At 39.3% G+C, this 16,741-nt stretch overlaps 1 protein-coding gene across 1 annotated transcript; it reads right to left on the bottom strand.

The window, feature by feature from the left end:
• Nucleotides 1-1,961: 1,961 nt before the first annotated feature.
• Nucleotides 1,962-16,231, bottom strand: UBXN2A (UBX domain protein 2A). The gene is made up of 6 exons (XM_009585718.1): nucleotides 16,183-16,231; nucleotides 14,632-14,767; nucleotides 12,740-12,849; nucleotides 11,006-11,146; nucleotides 5,898-6,062; nucleotides 1,962-2,483 (listed from the first exon to the last, which is right to left on the bottom strand). The coding sequence occupies exons 1-6, from the start codon at nucleotides 16,221-16,223 to the stop codon at nucleotides 2,195-2,197; spliced, it is 882 nt and encodes a 293-aa protein (XP_009584013.1). The 5' UTR covers nucleotides 16,224-16,231; the 3' UTR covers nucleotides 1,962-2,194.
• Between the last annotated feature and the right edge of the window lie 510 nt (nucleotides 16,232-16,741).

The following is a 16,741-nucleotide window of genomic DNA, read 5'->3' as shown; positions in this document are numbered from 1 at the left end:
CTAGTCTAACATGGGATTACTGCAGTCAGCATCACTCTTGACTTCTTAAAGATTTGCCCTCATTTTGTAATTAAGATCATGATAGACTCAAACTGCAAATACACACGCAAGTACACCAAAGCTGTAGCCAGAAACAGCTGATTTCAGTAAAGCACAATACATAGCCAGACAAAATCAAGCTATCCAGTCTCTTAAAATACTGGTAGCAGACATGAATCAATGTTCAAATACTAAATACTTACTGCTCCTTTCCAAAAACATGATCTTTTGATAACAAGCAAAATGGATTTACCTACCTTAAAATTTGATTCCCCTTCAATTTCAATCAATTTTACACTAATTATTTCTTTGAATTTCTATGTTGCAAATACAGAACAGTATACTGCTACTTTGACATTTCATGCACCTTTTAGATAAGAACACTCGAGCTTACAATCAAGCATGTGTGGTTTTCTAATATTTAGTTTTACATTAAGACAAATTCAAAAGCACTGACTAATAAAATTCACTGTGCAGGAAGCTCTGCAAACTGAAGGTTGAATCTGTGTCTGTAGGTGACTTGTCTCTTCAATTTTACTAGTGGATTTGTCTGCACATCTCTTCCTACTACTAGAGATCTGGTAGGCTTTTCATATAGCAGAGGAGTCAGTGCAAAAGTGAAGAAGATTTAGTTGTATTATTTGATGCATAAACCTGAATGACACAGTAGCACATCAAGTTTACAGCACTGAAAACAGCTAACTGCATAGTTTTCAGAGATTTGCTTTCTCAATACATTGAATAGATATTTGTGTAGTTGACTTTCATTTCACTGCCCTCAAACATACCAGGAAAGATGCTGAAGCAAAACAGTTTTACATCTCTATGGATGTAAATGAAGTAAGCCCATCCCTAATTTGAAGTAACACGACTTTTAGATAGAATTCAAGTCCCTCCAATTACATCATTTTCTATTTAGAACAACACCAGGAAATCCCAAACCCATCTTTCATTTAACCATGCAAAAGAAGTACAATCCCAACAATCATCCATTTGCGTAGGTAGCACAAACTAGCCAGCACTCATTGAAGGCCCCAGGATAAGTCTTAGAGACTCTAGTTCCGTTCACAAACCCACATGCTACTTAGCAAACACAGTACAAAATATTTAGTCTTTATGTTGATTTCTCCTTTAGCAAAACATGGAATAGTTGGCTACAAATTTTATGCCTTGAGTACACGAACACCAAAATAAAAGATTTGAATGGAAATGGGGCAGAGGAGGAGAAGAAACCTCAGTTTTCAAATAGGGATTTTCAACATCTTTGAAACTTGGCGACAACTTGTCTCAATCAGCTGGCCAGTTCAGGACAAAGGCAGATACATAGTACAAAAACAACTGTGTCCCTCTAAGCCACTATTCCTGTATGGTAATCTCCAGGAAAGCTGAAGTGTTTGTGTGACAAGGCTAAAAGTGGATCTCTATCCTAATGAGCTAGGTAGTTTAACATCACCCTATCTGTAAGACACCTGTAGCAGCACAAGAGAGGCAGAAAACACTTCAACCGTTGGTAATAACAATTCCTTCAGAGGCACTTCATATGCAGTACGCACAGACTACCTCATTTCTATCTTCTCACACATGCACCTACCGCCATGTGAACACTTGATAGAACACTACACTGCAGATCTTGTGATAAAAGTTAAATCCTGAAGATACTGATACTGAAGATTTTCAAGTTAGTTAGGAGTTCAAATGTGAGCTTCCCTGCAGCATCTGTTGCCTAAAAGTTACTGTGAGAAGAATGCAAACTGCAGCAGTTTACACCGAAATGTAAGTGAAACCAATCAGTTCAGTTTCACTTTAGTCCAAAGTGCAAAAATAAATACTATTTTTCCTTAAAAGGTGCTATCAGTAGTAATTAAGTCTCGTAGAACTGTTCCGCCTAAATATACTCATTAAAGAACTAAGAAGCTTTCTACCTAAGGAAGTTCTAAGGATGACCTGTTGTACAGTTACCTCTGCTAGGTTATATAGCCAGGCTCTGACCACCAAAGTTAGCTGAAAATACTTCTGTTATACCAGATGATAGCACAGCACACATTTTGCTCTCTAAGAGCACAGTACGTGAGGATGAGAGTGCATCCAGATATTGCTGGTTACATTTTTGGTTTTGTCTAGTTCCACCTGTATGTAGTTTTTGGCCAATTAAAAGCTAATTTGATCTTGTACTTTTGATAGCGTTTTTTTGCTCATTCTTGAGCTGTCCATTAGGTGTAGCAGCAGTTTTATAGTCATTGTCAGGTGCTTTTATCACTAAGAGTCTGAAAGGTTCGGTTGTTTTCCGGAGTCTCTGAACAACAACAGCATTTTGCAACTTCGCTTCCTCTAGTGTGAGTGTCTCGTCTCGCAGCTCTCGAAACGGCAGCGAAGTAGTCAGTGTGAAGGGAACACTTCCCTCTGATCCTTGATACTTTGTTATGAAGTCTCTGACATGGCTTATTCTGAGAAGAAAAAAAGAAAACTCAGCATTAGCACACTCCAATCCCAACACAGACCATATGCATAACACACACAGCCACCACAAAAGGAGAATGACACCCCCACTTCATGTAATAGCTGATGGCATAGAAATGGAGGAATATAGATGGTATCCTGAAGTGCCTGATCCACTTGGGAGGCAAGGACCAAGGTTTGGCACTCTCTGAGTGCAGTCCCAAAGGAAAAAGAATGAGTATCTTATTCTGAGCACTCAAATACTTCACTATGGCTCAGATGGCAGTTATACAAGCCTACCATTTCTTAACCAGCTGGTGGAGCTCTTACCTGAGGTTTCTGTAGCCAAGAGCTAGAATAAAGATGCCTCCAGTGTGTGGTACATGTAGCAAAGCCATAATAATAATAAAGGAAAAGGGTTTGCAAAAATTGTCTGGATAGCTTATGAGTTAACTAGGTCTAAATATAGTCTCCTTCTAACAAAGCAAGTGCAGCAATGAATTCATTACAGATTCAAGCTGCCTGTTAAGGTGTGAAGAGCCTCGCAACAAGTGAGCAAGACAGAGGTTTTGCTGTGGAAGAATCAGGATTAACCAATTTAATTAGAAAATGAAGATGACAGGATACATCTATACCAGTAAAATAAACGTAGTGTCAATGCCCACTCTGATCCTGAGGCCAATTGGTAGACTGGCTACTGGCAAATTATTAAACTCATCCTTCCTCTCCCCCACGCACAGGGTAGCCCATGGGGTTTACTGCCTCCTGGGAATGGTCCATGACCTGAGCTAACATCTGAACCAAGCCTAGATATTACTTGAGAAAGTGCTAGTTGGCTTGGGGGAAAGCCATCCTAACAGTTTAGCAGCACAGATGACCAAATTTTCATGCCTTAGCCATACTTACTAGGACAGATACAGCCAACATCTAATCCTTTGCATGCAGGCCTCAATTAAGAGACAGTACTTGGTCTTATAAACCTAGAGCCTGAAAAACCTCAAGCAGGAATAAGTTTTTGGTTGGACATTTACAGGTGTCTAAATGCATTCCATCAAAGTTTATTGGGTCCCAAGAGCAACTCAGGCAATTACCCACCAGTTATCTGCTTTAGGATGAACAAGTTCCTTTCCAGGCTCCCTACCTGATGCTCCAGGGTCACAGCAACTTAGCAACTGCTCAAGAAGGGACACAACTCGATTCAAGACATAGTGATGTGTGCTATTCCTACAGCACTGCTCTGCTACTTGCTTCACTCTCATGTCTCCTCGATTCCCCATACTGCAGTATAACAATGTGTCCTGGTTTCAGCTGGGATGGAGTTGATTTTCTTCCTATTAACTGGTATAGTGCTGTCTTTTGGATTTAGGATGAGAATAATGTTGGTAACACACTGATGTTTTAGTTGTTGCTAAGTAATGTTTACGCTAGTCAAGGACTTTTCATTTTCCTGTGCCCTGCCAGGTGCGTAGGCAGCTGGGAGGAAGCGTGGCCAGGACGGCTGGCCCAGCTGGCCAATGGGCTATTCCATACCATATGATGTCATGCTCAGCATATAAGGCTGGGCGAAGAAGAAGGAGCGGGGGGACATTCGGAGTAATGGCATTTGTCTTCCCAAGTAACCGTTACGTGTGATGGAGCCCTGCTTTCCTGGAGATGCTGTACACCTGCCTGCCGATGGGAAGCAGTGAATGAATTCCTTGTTTTGCTTTGCTTGCGTGCGCAGCTTTTGCTTTCCCTATTAAACTGCCTTTATCTCAACCCACGAGTTCTCTCACTTTTACCCTTCTGATTCTCTCCCCCATCCCATTGTGGGGGGAGTGAGCGAGCAGCTGTGTGGGGCTCAGTTGCCGGCTGGGGTTAAATCACAACACAACGCTACGTGCACTTTTGCTCCAATGCTGTAACTTCAATCTTTCATTAGTAATCAAGTAATATATAAAGTAGTGGTTACTGTGGCACATACACATTGTATCTGCAAAAGGGTAAAGTAATCAACTTACCTAGGCACTGCAATATATGTGCTACAGGTTATTTACCTATAGTTTAATTAACAAATAGTTGACTTTTCTGCTTCTCCACTGAAAGGAGTGCTATACATGCAATCATAATGTTTAAGGATATGTACTCTAAAAGGATTTCCCCCTATTCCTTATTAGGTCATACACAAATACTGTATACAGCACACACATGCTGGTCTTGCAGCAAGAGGATATGTTATGATGGAATATTTAGTGCAAACTACTTCAAAAAGAGCATCGCATCAGTAAGGCTGTTGTTCTGCTTATCTCAGACTTTTTTTTTTTCCTCCAAAAGCACTTAGCAGCTGTTCAAACTGCTATTTACCATGAAGACAAAAAGTTTCTAAATATACTTAAATGTGTGAAACCTGGAATAATTAAGATATTAAGCCCTCCAATGAAGCATTTATAATTAAAATAGCAACTGACCCTTCAGCAGTACATCGCAACAGTGTTTCAGTTCGTACCTCAGGCCACTAACAGGAATAAATTAGTACAAGTTAAAGAAAAGTTACAGTCATTAACTTTCAACCGCGGAGCTTTTCTTCCGACCAGCCTCAAAGACTTACAGTTTATCTTGACAGCATCCTAGGTTGTATTAATCTATGATCACTTTAAATTGCTTCACAAAGAAGCATAGGCAACATATCCTTTGCCTATGATGTGACTGTATAGTACTGGAGTAATTTCTCAAATTACAAATTTGAGAAAGGTCTCTAAAGACAGTAGTTCTACAATTCAATGTTAAACAGTTAATCCTACTTTCTCAAAGCTCCTGCATACATATGCTGTGCTGACACCTTCTGATGTTATCCCCATTTATAAGCCTCTTTGGGAACTGGAAATTTTACTAATTAAGAATTAAACACGTTGGATGCTTTCTATTCTGCCCATGTTGACATGCTGGTGGTGAACCTCCCCTGCCTCATGCACTGACTCTGGCCCTCCCTAGAGGTTACTCTGGCTCATCCTCCAGCTCCCAGCTGTGGTGCTGTCTATGCCCAATGACTAGCAGGCTTTTTACTAAGCAATTTGCTCCAGATGTAGTCACTTTGTGAGACCTGTCATCTTAAAAGCTGTTTCCTTTAGTAACAAGCAATACATACACCTTAACTTCCACTAACCTACAAAGCACTCCTACAGTTTCCTCAGATTTTCATTTATGCTTAGTTATGTGCTGACTATTAACATCAGTTCACAGTCCTCTGATGCTCCTCTCTTGTCAGCTAAAAGACTTCTCAAAATTTGAAAGGAGGTTTTCTAGATACAGCTGAACAGCAGTCCAATGCTAAGTGAACTGAGGAGGTAGATTATGCACAGAAATTAGAGACTTATCATGCATACAGGCATAGGACAAATAGTTCAGAGGCAAATACATAATGACAGTGCTAAAACAAATCTTACCTGTGAGAAACATTGAATTTCTGAATTATCCTTTCCCCATCAGCCAACCAGATCTGAATGTTAGTGATAGGCTCCAAATCATTTAAGGGTACTAAAGGCAGGTGTCTTTTGTTGTCAGGTCCTTGATGATCATCTCTTACTTTAGAGACTATCCTTGGAGTAGCACTGAAAAGAAAAGCCATATGAGGTTATGCGTTCTGTGTACACATGTAAGCTTGAACCTTCTTCCAGACCTCTGCTTCTGGAGCTTTCTGTCCTGTATCAGGATGCATTGATGACAACTTTTTTAAACAAATATAGGAATACTGACATAAATGTCAGCTTTTTTTTTTAACTGTATGCCAGTACTTGCAGTCTTGAAGACTTCAATATGCTAAAGAATTTCAGTTTGCTCAAGTCGAACATTTTTACAAGACAGAAGGGAACTTAAATATCAAAAGATTAAATATGAATACACAGGAGATGAAACAGTCTGAAGATTCTTCGTGCATTTTTTTGTACTCTAATCACACAGGTGAAACTTTAAGGGGTTTGAGTATTGAATTTGCACACTCTGTTAATTTTCACCATAATGCGATTAAAGTAATTCAATTTAACTGAATGTTGTTAGCCTTGATTTAGACCCCAGCATCATCTATTTCAGCTTAGAAGCATTACTCATCTATCAGAGAAATTGATTTAATGTGAAAATCCAGGCTTATGCACACAGCAGTTGGATTTTGTTTTTTCCTAAGGCACTTTCAACAGCTGACCCTACCATAAGGGCAAAGATCCATAAAATGACTTGACAGAATACAGGGACCTCAGTCCAAGTGCATGGTCTTAAAAAAGAAAAAAATTCCTGGCAAAAATTTTTATTCTGAAGAAATGTCTAGAGCTTAGTGCTTCTTTCAGGACTAAGGTTGTTCAGCATGTACTGTTTAAGTCATCATAAGGCCTGATCCAATGGGCATATCGTCAGCTCATGTGAGTATAACCAGATGTTTGCTTGCAAAACAATAGCAGTGATTTAAGGAGTTACCATTTCTTCTCTGGGCTCAGCTGTGGTCACTGACTGCATGCACACTTCATGGTGGTTTGCGGAAAAGCTTTCTCTCACAGAAAACTGATGAGTTACTATTTCTTGAGAGAGAAGTCAGTAAACAATGGCCATAGAATAACAGTCTTAACAATACTACATCTGCTTCGCGGACAAACCCCATCCTTGCATCCTTATGGTCTTGTACCTGACTTAGTTTAATCATAAAGCAGAAAAGTCACAGCCAATTTATTATTAAAACAAAGATGGTTAATGACTTAATATATTCAGGCTAATAAAGCTAGAGTTTTGGGCTCAAGTCCTTCTTAGTTTGAGGTATTTCAAAAGCTCTTATTACTTACCGCGTAGTTAAGTGCCCTAACTTCTAGGCTATCAGCCAGTAGAGGCACTTTTTACTTTCTCCATTGAAACTCTGCAAAAAGAATGAGAATCAAGGAATCTCATTCCCAAGTGAGTGATAAGAGATGTTTACTGCAATTGGAGGCAGATGAGAGGCACAGAATTGACTGGTTCACATCACACAGAAATCAGCTGGGGCACAAGAACTTGGCACCAACAGATTCCAAGAGGCACATCTGTACAACATTCTGGTACTCCCAAGTACAGGTGACTTACTATCACCCACCTGCCTCTACTGATTTACTTATCCCACACTCAGCTTCTGTTCATGCTTGACCTCAATACAAAATAAACCCTAATTGCCCTCCAGATCTGGAAAAGACAGCTTGAGCACCAGCAAGATAATGTTAAACAGTCTCAGGAGCAGAGCAAAAAAAAAAGTTCAAGTCATACTTCAGTTCAGCAATGATCAGCTTTCGCTGTCTACTCGATCAGTGGTATTCAGTTCCAGGTTCAGATACTGAAGTATAAGCACTCACGAGTGAGCTAGCTGTCTCGAATACAGTGGACGCTGGAGAGGCAGTCAACCATGCAGCTGCCAGGCCTCTGGTTTAGCCTAGGCTGAACTGCATTTTAGCCCATCAGTCACAGTTGTAGTTCAGACAACTGTCTCGAACAGATACAGATTTTGGTGTCATTCTCAAACTGACTTCCCTCATGGTCATATCTCAGAATTTGTGATAGGCACTGGAGATGATTCTTTCAATAGCAAGTATGCGTGAAACTGAAGCCAACATGTTAAGCTAAGCTGCAAGAGAAAGTTAGAAGATATATATTCACCAAGGTTTAAAGCATTTCTATACTTAATAACTTTGCTCTTGTAGAACTGACAGATAAAGCCATCTAGTGGTGGGAGCTTTGACTAAAGCCACAAACCAAGAATCTAAGTCTCTTACTAGCCTGAGATCAAAGTATTATCACCCCTTTTAAAGGCTTATTCCTTTTATAAGATTATCAAAAGAAGATGTAAACTAAAGATTGAAGAGACATAAGAGCCTCCTGTCAATTTTCTGAAACGAAAAAGCCCAAGAGTTAGGTATCATGCCTTACCCTGACTAATAGTTAAGAAGCTTGACACATAATGTTTTACCCTAATGAGGTTATAGAGCAAGTCCACTTTGCTACAAGGGATTTCAGTCAATAGTTTAATTAACATGCTTCTGAAGCAGTCTTTAAAATGCATTGATAAGCTTAATAGAAAAGTGTGGCTGCAAATCTTGTTATAGTCCCAAACTATTAAATGCAGCTGAATGATGGTAGATAAAACAGAATATATCCATTAGTTATACAGGTTCATAAGGTATATTGGAAAAGTCTGGTAAGTCTCATTTGTTTCTCCTGTATAATAAAAAGGGAGAGTATCAAGCTTATCTGAGTTATATCAACAAACATATTTCTAGTTCCTCTATTTTTCCTCCAACAAAAGTTTTAATGAGCCAGTCAACAGACCGATTCATAATGATTCATCCACCACATAATCCATCCATCTGGGAACACTGGCAGAAAATCTACAGACCATTAAAAAAATGTTTATTTGATAAGCAGAAATTTAGCTACGTCATAAACTGAAGTAAACTCTTCTGTCATTTGCCTCTTTCATCTCTGATTAAGCACACAAATGCAACTGTGGAAAGGGAGTTCTATAGCTTAAAACTTGTTACAGGTCTCAGACAGCACTACTATTTCACCACAAAGCTTTTCTGCTGAAAGAGTATCATACACATGTACCGGACACTTATTAACATCAGGAAGCGAGCACTAGTTTATGGAGTAAGAGCACTTACGGCTCAGTTTTCCAACATCAGCAAAAATATTTACTCATCTTTAAAGAAAAGGCTCTGATAGCATAGCACTGAATAGACCAGCAAGAGTAGGGGAAGAAAAAAAAAAGCATTTTATCCAGTCCATAAAGAAAAAAAATGCTGAGCAAGTTGTAGGATGTCTCAGTATACAACACCAGTCAACTGAAATTCACAGAATAACATGTTTCCAGAACTTAACTCACCTATTGGGAAGCAAAATCATTACTTGCTGTAGGCATGACAAAGCACGACAAGCAACTGAACAACCTACCATTTAGCACTGGTTAGCAGCAGAAACCCAGCACACTGAAGATCTTTTTGCTTTTGCTATATACAGGTCTACTTGTAGATAAAATAAGGTTAAGTTCTTGACCCTCGTTTGCTCAGGATTTCAGTGCTACCAAAAGGAAATCTTGCAGCATCTCATCCATCTCTCAAGGGATGATTTTCTCTATTGACCGTATCTACTCAAGCATGTAGCAACTGAATGGACTGTGCTACAGAAACAGATGAAACTGATAAAACAGATACTTGCTTCTCTGAGGCAGCCTGGAACCACTCATCCTTTACTGTTATTAGTCTCTTACTCTGTGCGTTATTATCTTCTTCCCCTGCCTCATCCGTTCCTACCCAGGTCACACTTTCTCTCAGCACAAGCACTGGGCCCTTTCCACTTAATCGAAACAAGCTGTTCACCTAAGGTTTCACCACAGTCTGTTAACCCCAGTCGGCAGCTCACTAAGCAGTCCCACCTGTGAAGGCTTCCTGTAGGCTCCTGGTCACTGAATGTGTTCTGTTCCCTAGGCTGAAGTCTGCTTTTATAGGCACGTAAGACTTATAACAGGGATATGTGAAGCAGATAATTTGGCTGGAGTAAGCAAAAGTCATAGGGATCAAATACATGAACTCCTGGCCTGCCTCTCTACAACAGCCTTCCAAAGTACAGTACTGTTTGGTTTTAAATCAAGTCCAGTTTTAGCATTGGCATTAGTGGCTGACACTCTCTAACCGCAAGAGACTCATGGAGTAAAGGAAAGAGGATCACTGTAACACGCTAAAATGTCTTACTGCAATAAATGCATGGTTAAATACAGAAGAATTTTAAGAGAATGCAAAATAACCTCTTACTTCTTCAGTTCCCTTTATGGGATTGTCATATCCCCCTCTTCTCACACGAAGTATTGCACATACAGCTTTAAAAGAGATTCTTTTCCCTTGAATCACACAATAGAAGTGACAGCCTTTCAGCTAGAAACAGTTCTGCTAATATTGAGACCTTGAACAAAGAAAGCCAATAGCATCCTGGCTGTATTAACAGGAACGCAGCCAGTAGATTGTGGGAGCCAATTAGCAGCACTCATTAGACACACCTAAATACTGCATTCAGATTTGGTATACCAAAATAAAAGAAAGATGTCGATAAACTGCAGCGAGTTCCACGGAGGGCCACCAAGACGGCCGCAGGCTGTAAGGAGAGGGGCTTGTTCAGCCTGTGGAAGAGATGGTGTCGGCGGGGGACACCTAATAGCAGCCCGCCAGGGTCTACAGGAGGTCATCAGGAGGAGGGAGCCAGGCTCTTCATGGTAGACATAAATTGAAACAAGCGACTTTCAGACGGGATATAAGGAAAAATTTCTTTCCCATGAGGACAGTCCAGCACTGAAGCAGGCTTCCACTCTTGCAGGATTTCAAGGCCCAACCGGATAAAAGCCTGAGCAACCTCATCTGTCCCCACAGCCGACCCTACTTTGAGCAGGAGCTTGGATTAGAGGACTCCAGAGGTCACTTCCAACCTGAATTACAAGATCCTTTACCATAGGTATAGTTACCCTCAGTTACTCAATCACAGACCACATCAGACTACTCACCTTCCTAATCTGTAACCATGTCCAGAAAAGGGATGAAACGTTGGCTTTTTCGATGACAAATATACTTCATCTTTTTTATCTTCCACTTTCACGTCTACCTCCTCCTTATCAAAAACTTCTTGTAGCTCAAAAGGCAGTTCCCTTAAGAAAAAAAAAAAGTCAGGAAAATAACTACTATACTGTTTTCAGTATACAAAATAGATTAATCATTAATACCTGTTGTATGTTTATCCTTTCAAGGATGATGCTGTAAAAAAACCAAAACTTCACAAGTATTTACTAAGAGTTATGTTAAGTACATGACATACAAACAAGTTCAAGGTCCTGAACTGCAAATTAACTAGAAAGCGAACAATAAAAAAAAGACATAATTATGGAAGTTGTTGAATGATGTTCAAATTTACTCAGCAGTTACCACTCTAAAGCACATGATATGTAGGAAGTTCAGTATTGCCATACATTGCAGCAGAAGGTTCAATTATTTTATCCCCATAGTAAAACAAGAAGGAAAAAAAGACAATTGACTTTTAAAGAGAAAGAACTGAGTTTAGACACAATGTGTACAAATAAACACAAATCTCAGCTTTTAAAAATTAGATCATCACTAATAGCTACACTCTTTAGTGCAGTAACATCACCTCGGTAATGCTTTACTTGCATTAAGCAGAACACAACAATGCCTTTGTCTATGAGCTCTGATGCAGATACTACATTTTCGGGTGGTGGGGCTCAGCTGGCACAGGAGCTGTACTAAGTGCTTCTCTACCATCAACGATTATGCAGGAACCATCTCGTAATTAGCATCTCACAAACAAATGGTGGAAGAAAGGTGGCAAACTTTTGATGCATGCACACAAAGAAAGCAAAGTGCTTTAAACGATGCAGTTAATTGCTATTACAACTAACACAGGTGACAGCCATAAAGGAGAAATGTACTGTAAAATTAGTATTTTTGATGGCCTAGGGAAGTATGGAAAAGACAAAAAATACAATGTCTTAGTAATCTCACATACTTCAAGAGGAGTTATTAAATTATATTCTCCATAAAATTATATTCTCCTCTCCATTTGTATGGGGTGAGGAAACAGACTACAAATTAAAGTCTCAAAATTACATTGGTTTGTATGGTCAAGCTGCTTTTTTAAGGCAACACTGCAAACACTACCAGAAATCAGGATAGCATGCTAATTTTTAACAGGGGGATAAAAGTAAGATTGCTATATACACACAAATGACTGAAATCACAAGTTTGTACAAGGAAAAATGTCTGAAATTTAAGACTGATCAGAGTTTCTTGACATTACATGGAGCAACTGTGCCTATTTAAGGCTATTCATCAATAAAACAAAAACAAAGACCACAAAAACAGAAATACTCAACCACTTGTGCATTAAGTTCGTTAGTCAAAGTACCATTTGATCAGTAGCTCTTACTGGGCACTCTGATTTATTCTTTATTTCATTCTGCACCTGCTGTGCCCCCTACCAACACTCACTTTTATCTATTTCATCAGCAACTGTATGACTACTGCAACTGAAAGCTATATTAAATCTGTTGATGTTAAAACAGCCATTAGCACTGCAGGTACTGAGACAGGCAGTGGCCTACGCTCCTACAGGGATACTGCAGTGCAGCAAAGCCAAGCAACTATGTTAAAAAATGTATAGAGCATCAGCTAAGTGCTATCCAAAGCACATCAACTCAGGCTGATTAAGAACACAAAACTCAACTTACCCTTTCTTAATGGAGTCCAAGAACTGCTGGTTTGCAACATCAGTGTAGCTCCTAAGTTCACCGTCATTTACTGTAAACCCATTTTTCCAAAGTTTAATGATTACATCAACCTAGAAAGTAATTACAATTCTCATTATAACACCGATGTAAAACCAGTTTGGTATACCCACAATACCCTGTGATTGTAAATCATCCACTGCATGGACTAAAAATGCCAAGAGAAGGCTCACTATAATCTGTTTCAGCCTTGTGCCAACAGGCAGAGCAACTGCAAGGCGTAAGCGACATTTCTGAGTATCTTCTGTCAATCAGGGTTAGAAATAAACCTTCCCCCGATCATTTTGCTTTCCTAGGTCAAGAACACTCCTTCAATTCAGCAGCCAAAAAAGAGCTGGAAGATCCCAGCCAGCTGCAACTCTTCAAGAGCTAATATGAGAGCACACACACTTGGTGTTGGAACACCAACTACCAGAATAGTCCAGCTGGGGATTTATTAGGGTAAAGCCTCGTTCTGATCATTCAGGAGGATTTTCTGAAAGTAAGGCATTGAGATAATGCATGCAGAAGCCTTTCACTCAGGAAATGCAGCAAGTATCAGAAAATTTACTTTCAGACAGTCATACATTTATGTTACCCCTGAATTCCTGCGTATATTCAAAATCTTGGTGTTAAGGGAATGAAAAAATAAATTCTCAGCAATTCATTAACTTTGCCAGAGAACATCCACTACTTCAACTTGTAACGTTCACACTGTTCACTGAAATCTCTCCAACTTTAACATGGATATATTTGGGATTGCATTTTCGTATTTATGCATCATGTCATTTAAGGAAGCATTTGATCATCCAGGTCTGACCCCTGAAATAACGTTGCCTTGACAGATACTTGGCCATATGTGAGGTATATGAAGCATGTACAAATGCAGAATTCACCTCAGCTGGAAATTAGTTTCAGCTAGGCTTGATAGTACTTGACAATTTTCTCTCTCTCTTTTTTTTCTTCCTTTTTTGCAGTTTGACTTGTTCGAAGATGATTGCTACATAAATACACAGCATGTACGAACGGCTGAATAAAATTCCTTCTCTTTTGGTTGGTATTCTGTCAAAAAGGTATATAGCACTCAGCAAGATCAGACTCCTTTAAGAAGTCTTGCATCTCATGGCACCAATGCTTATGGAAGGAGTTCTCATCACGGGACGGTTCCTCTACAGTGAACCAGTATGCAAGTTTAACATGGACTAATTATACCACACTAACCTCCCATTTAGACATTGACACAAGTACTGCCACGGAACACTATTTCAGAACTGCAACTTAAGGTATTGCTCCTGACACTCCTTTTCTCTCAGGCTCAGATGGGGATCCATGAACGTAATTTCCAGCAATACCCACTCCAAATTTCTTCTTGACATCTTTGTTCTACATGGCCTTTTCTCCAGCCCCTTACCAGTCTTTGGGGAGTAACAGAAAATATGGAAAGGATAGAATCATTGAGATGGAAACCCATACTAAACATCCCACTACTACCACAACTATACAAATGAGAGCAAATGAAAAAAATTTGAGCTATGCCTCTGCATAAAAAAGCTGCAACTCTTTAAACAACTTCTTACGTAATAGTAGTTGTCATTCCTTGCACCTCATGATCAGCTCGCTCTCCTTACTAATAAATCAGAAGTGCATTAGCCAATGCCAGCTATAAAACAGTAAGAGCCAGAAGCACAGGCCTGGTTGACTAAGAGATGGGAGACTGTTCCTACTGCTGTCTGAATTGTGTGTGCATTTATTTACAGATGCACTGGATAAGACTGCTGGACTTCTTGCATTTGTTTGCCAGAGCACTCCTGGAGTGCTATTATGTTAAACCTGAGTATTTTTTCTTCACTGCCTACCTGGTTTCTGACTGTAGTTGGGGGCATACATATAGCACCAACCTTCTGAGCTTCTTCAAAAAGGTTATCTACAAAGTAGTCACAGTTTTGTTCTGTACCATTCAAAATCTGATCATTGGTTCCTGATTTACACATCCTGCAGAACAAAGACATAAGTAAAAATGATGCCCGAGAGAACACATTAGAAGACAGTTACCCTGGAAGTTCAGTACCAAGAGGTGTAAAAGGCATGCTCCCTTGCACCCAGCTTACTTGGTTGTTACAAAACATTAGGTCAACTTTGCGTTGTGCCTTTTCTAGAAACTTCTTACGAATCTTGAACGGCTACTACTTGCACTTCAGAAGCACACGTTAAAGAATGACAACAGAAAAGGTGAATTCATCTATGCAGAAGCTTCTAAACTTGGTATCAGAGCAAGGAATGCAAGTTAGATGATTCCTACTTCTAATTCAGACCATCAAACATTTAACTGCACGCCAGTGATACAGGCTTGGGTGACTTCCTTTACCGTAAGTTTTAAAAACCACATACAAGAAAATTGCTCTAGGATTTACTCCCCCACGCCCACCTGAACCTCCCCATTCCCAGCACCATCACAGAACTGCCATTACTGTCTTTGAAAGTACACTACAGAAACTCAAGAACGAGTGACTCAACACCACTTGAGCACACTGAAGAAATACAATAGAAGACTTCAATACTGTGGAGACTGCCGGAGTATTAAAAAAGATGCATCAACCACATCTTTTTATAGAACATTGTATATGCGACAGCTGTTTTTGTTAGATTTTCACCAATCAAAATGCAGAAATATGCAACCTGAATGAATGACCATCTTTCAGTTTAGGTTCTTTGCATAGTAAGAGGATTATGCAGCTTTTGGTAAACATTGCAGGAGTTATTCCTATTGGAGATTCAGAAAAGTCTATTTTAAGCAATTCAGAAAAAAAAAAATCCCAGCTTTTGAAAAATACCCCGTTTTACATAAAACTCTGCATTGAATTCAAGAGGAGCAATGCTTACTTCAATGGTAATTAGATACACTTGCATAAAAAGGAATTGTTTGCAGTGCATCTATGCAACACTAAGAATCCCTACAGATTAACATCTTTAAACAAAAGAAAAACTCAACAACATTAGAGAACACATTTCAAAAGTATGCTGTCCCCACTTAATAGAACAACAGAAACTTGAAGAATTAATCTAGGTATTCACTATGCTTTACCTCAGAAACATAACTGGAAAACCAAACACGTCCATATCAAACAGAGGTGCACAGTGAGTTAGCAATTTGTAAGCCTGCCTTTCTATTTTACATAAAAATATTTATGCAGCTTCTTGCATCTAGGAAACCTTCCAGCTATGCGAAAAATCTTTTAGCAAACCAATATTTTTTTTTTTAAAACTTCAGTATATGTGGAGCAGGTGGATACAGAAAAACAAATCCAAAATTTTAAAATTTAACATAAAGTTTGACAAGTCATGACAGGACACACAAACAGCAATAGAAAAGTAAGAGGAAAAAGGAAGAGGGGAGAACTGGCACCTACCATTCTTTCTTCACAGTTTTGGTATTGTCCATGTCTCTCATTCTGGTGCTTCGCCTAATCATGAAAACAAGATGGTTAAAAAAAACCAAACAAAACAAACAATCAGACAAAATGCCCAGCACACTTTGCCTCCTTTTGTAGCTGAAACACTCTTTATAGTTTTTCCTGTGTTGATAGTACATTAACCAGAAACCTCAACCTCCCCCCCACCAAGTCTCCAGATGGTTCTTTGTTTTCCTGCAGTTTCTAATTTAATGACACATGAACCATGCATTGGTTTCAGACGTTCAAAAGGAAGATTACTTTTTCGTAAATGTACAAAATAAATTCCACAATAATCATGTGAATTGAAAATACATGCCCATACTTATGGTAAGTGAGGAAAAAAAAAAATCACATTCCTTTTCTGAGCAGCATGATTTAAACTACCCTGATTTTTCACAACACTGAGACAGTTGCAGAAAAACTGCACTGCCACTGCAGGCATTCTAATGACCTTCACCTTAATAGTGTGCATTATCAAAAGGTGCAAGATTTGTCAGGTTCCTCTTCCTACCGT

The sequence above is a fragment of the Fulmarus glacialis genome, unplaced genomic scaffold (genome assembly GCF_000690835.1).
Source record: "Fulmarus glacialis isolate BGI_N327 unplaced genomic scaffold, ASM69083v1 scaffold42759, whole genome shotgun sequence".
NCBI lineage: Eukaryota > Metazoa > Chordata > Aves > Procellariiformes > Procellariidae > Fulmarus > Fulmarus glacialis.
This window is presented reverse-complemented; position numbering and strand designations above follow the sequence as displayed.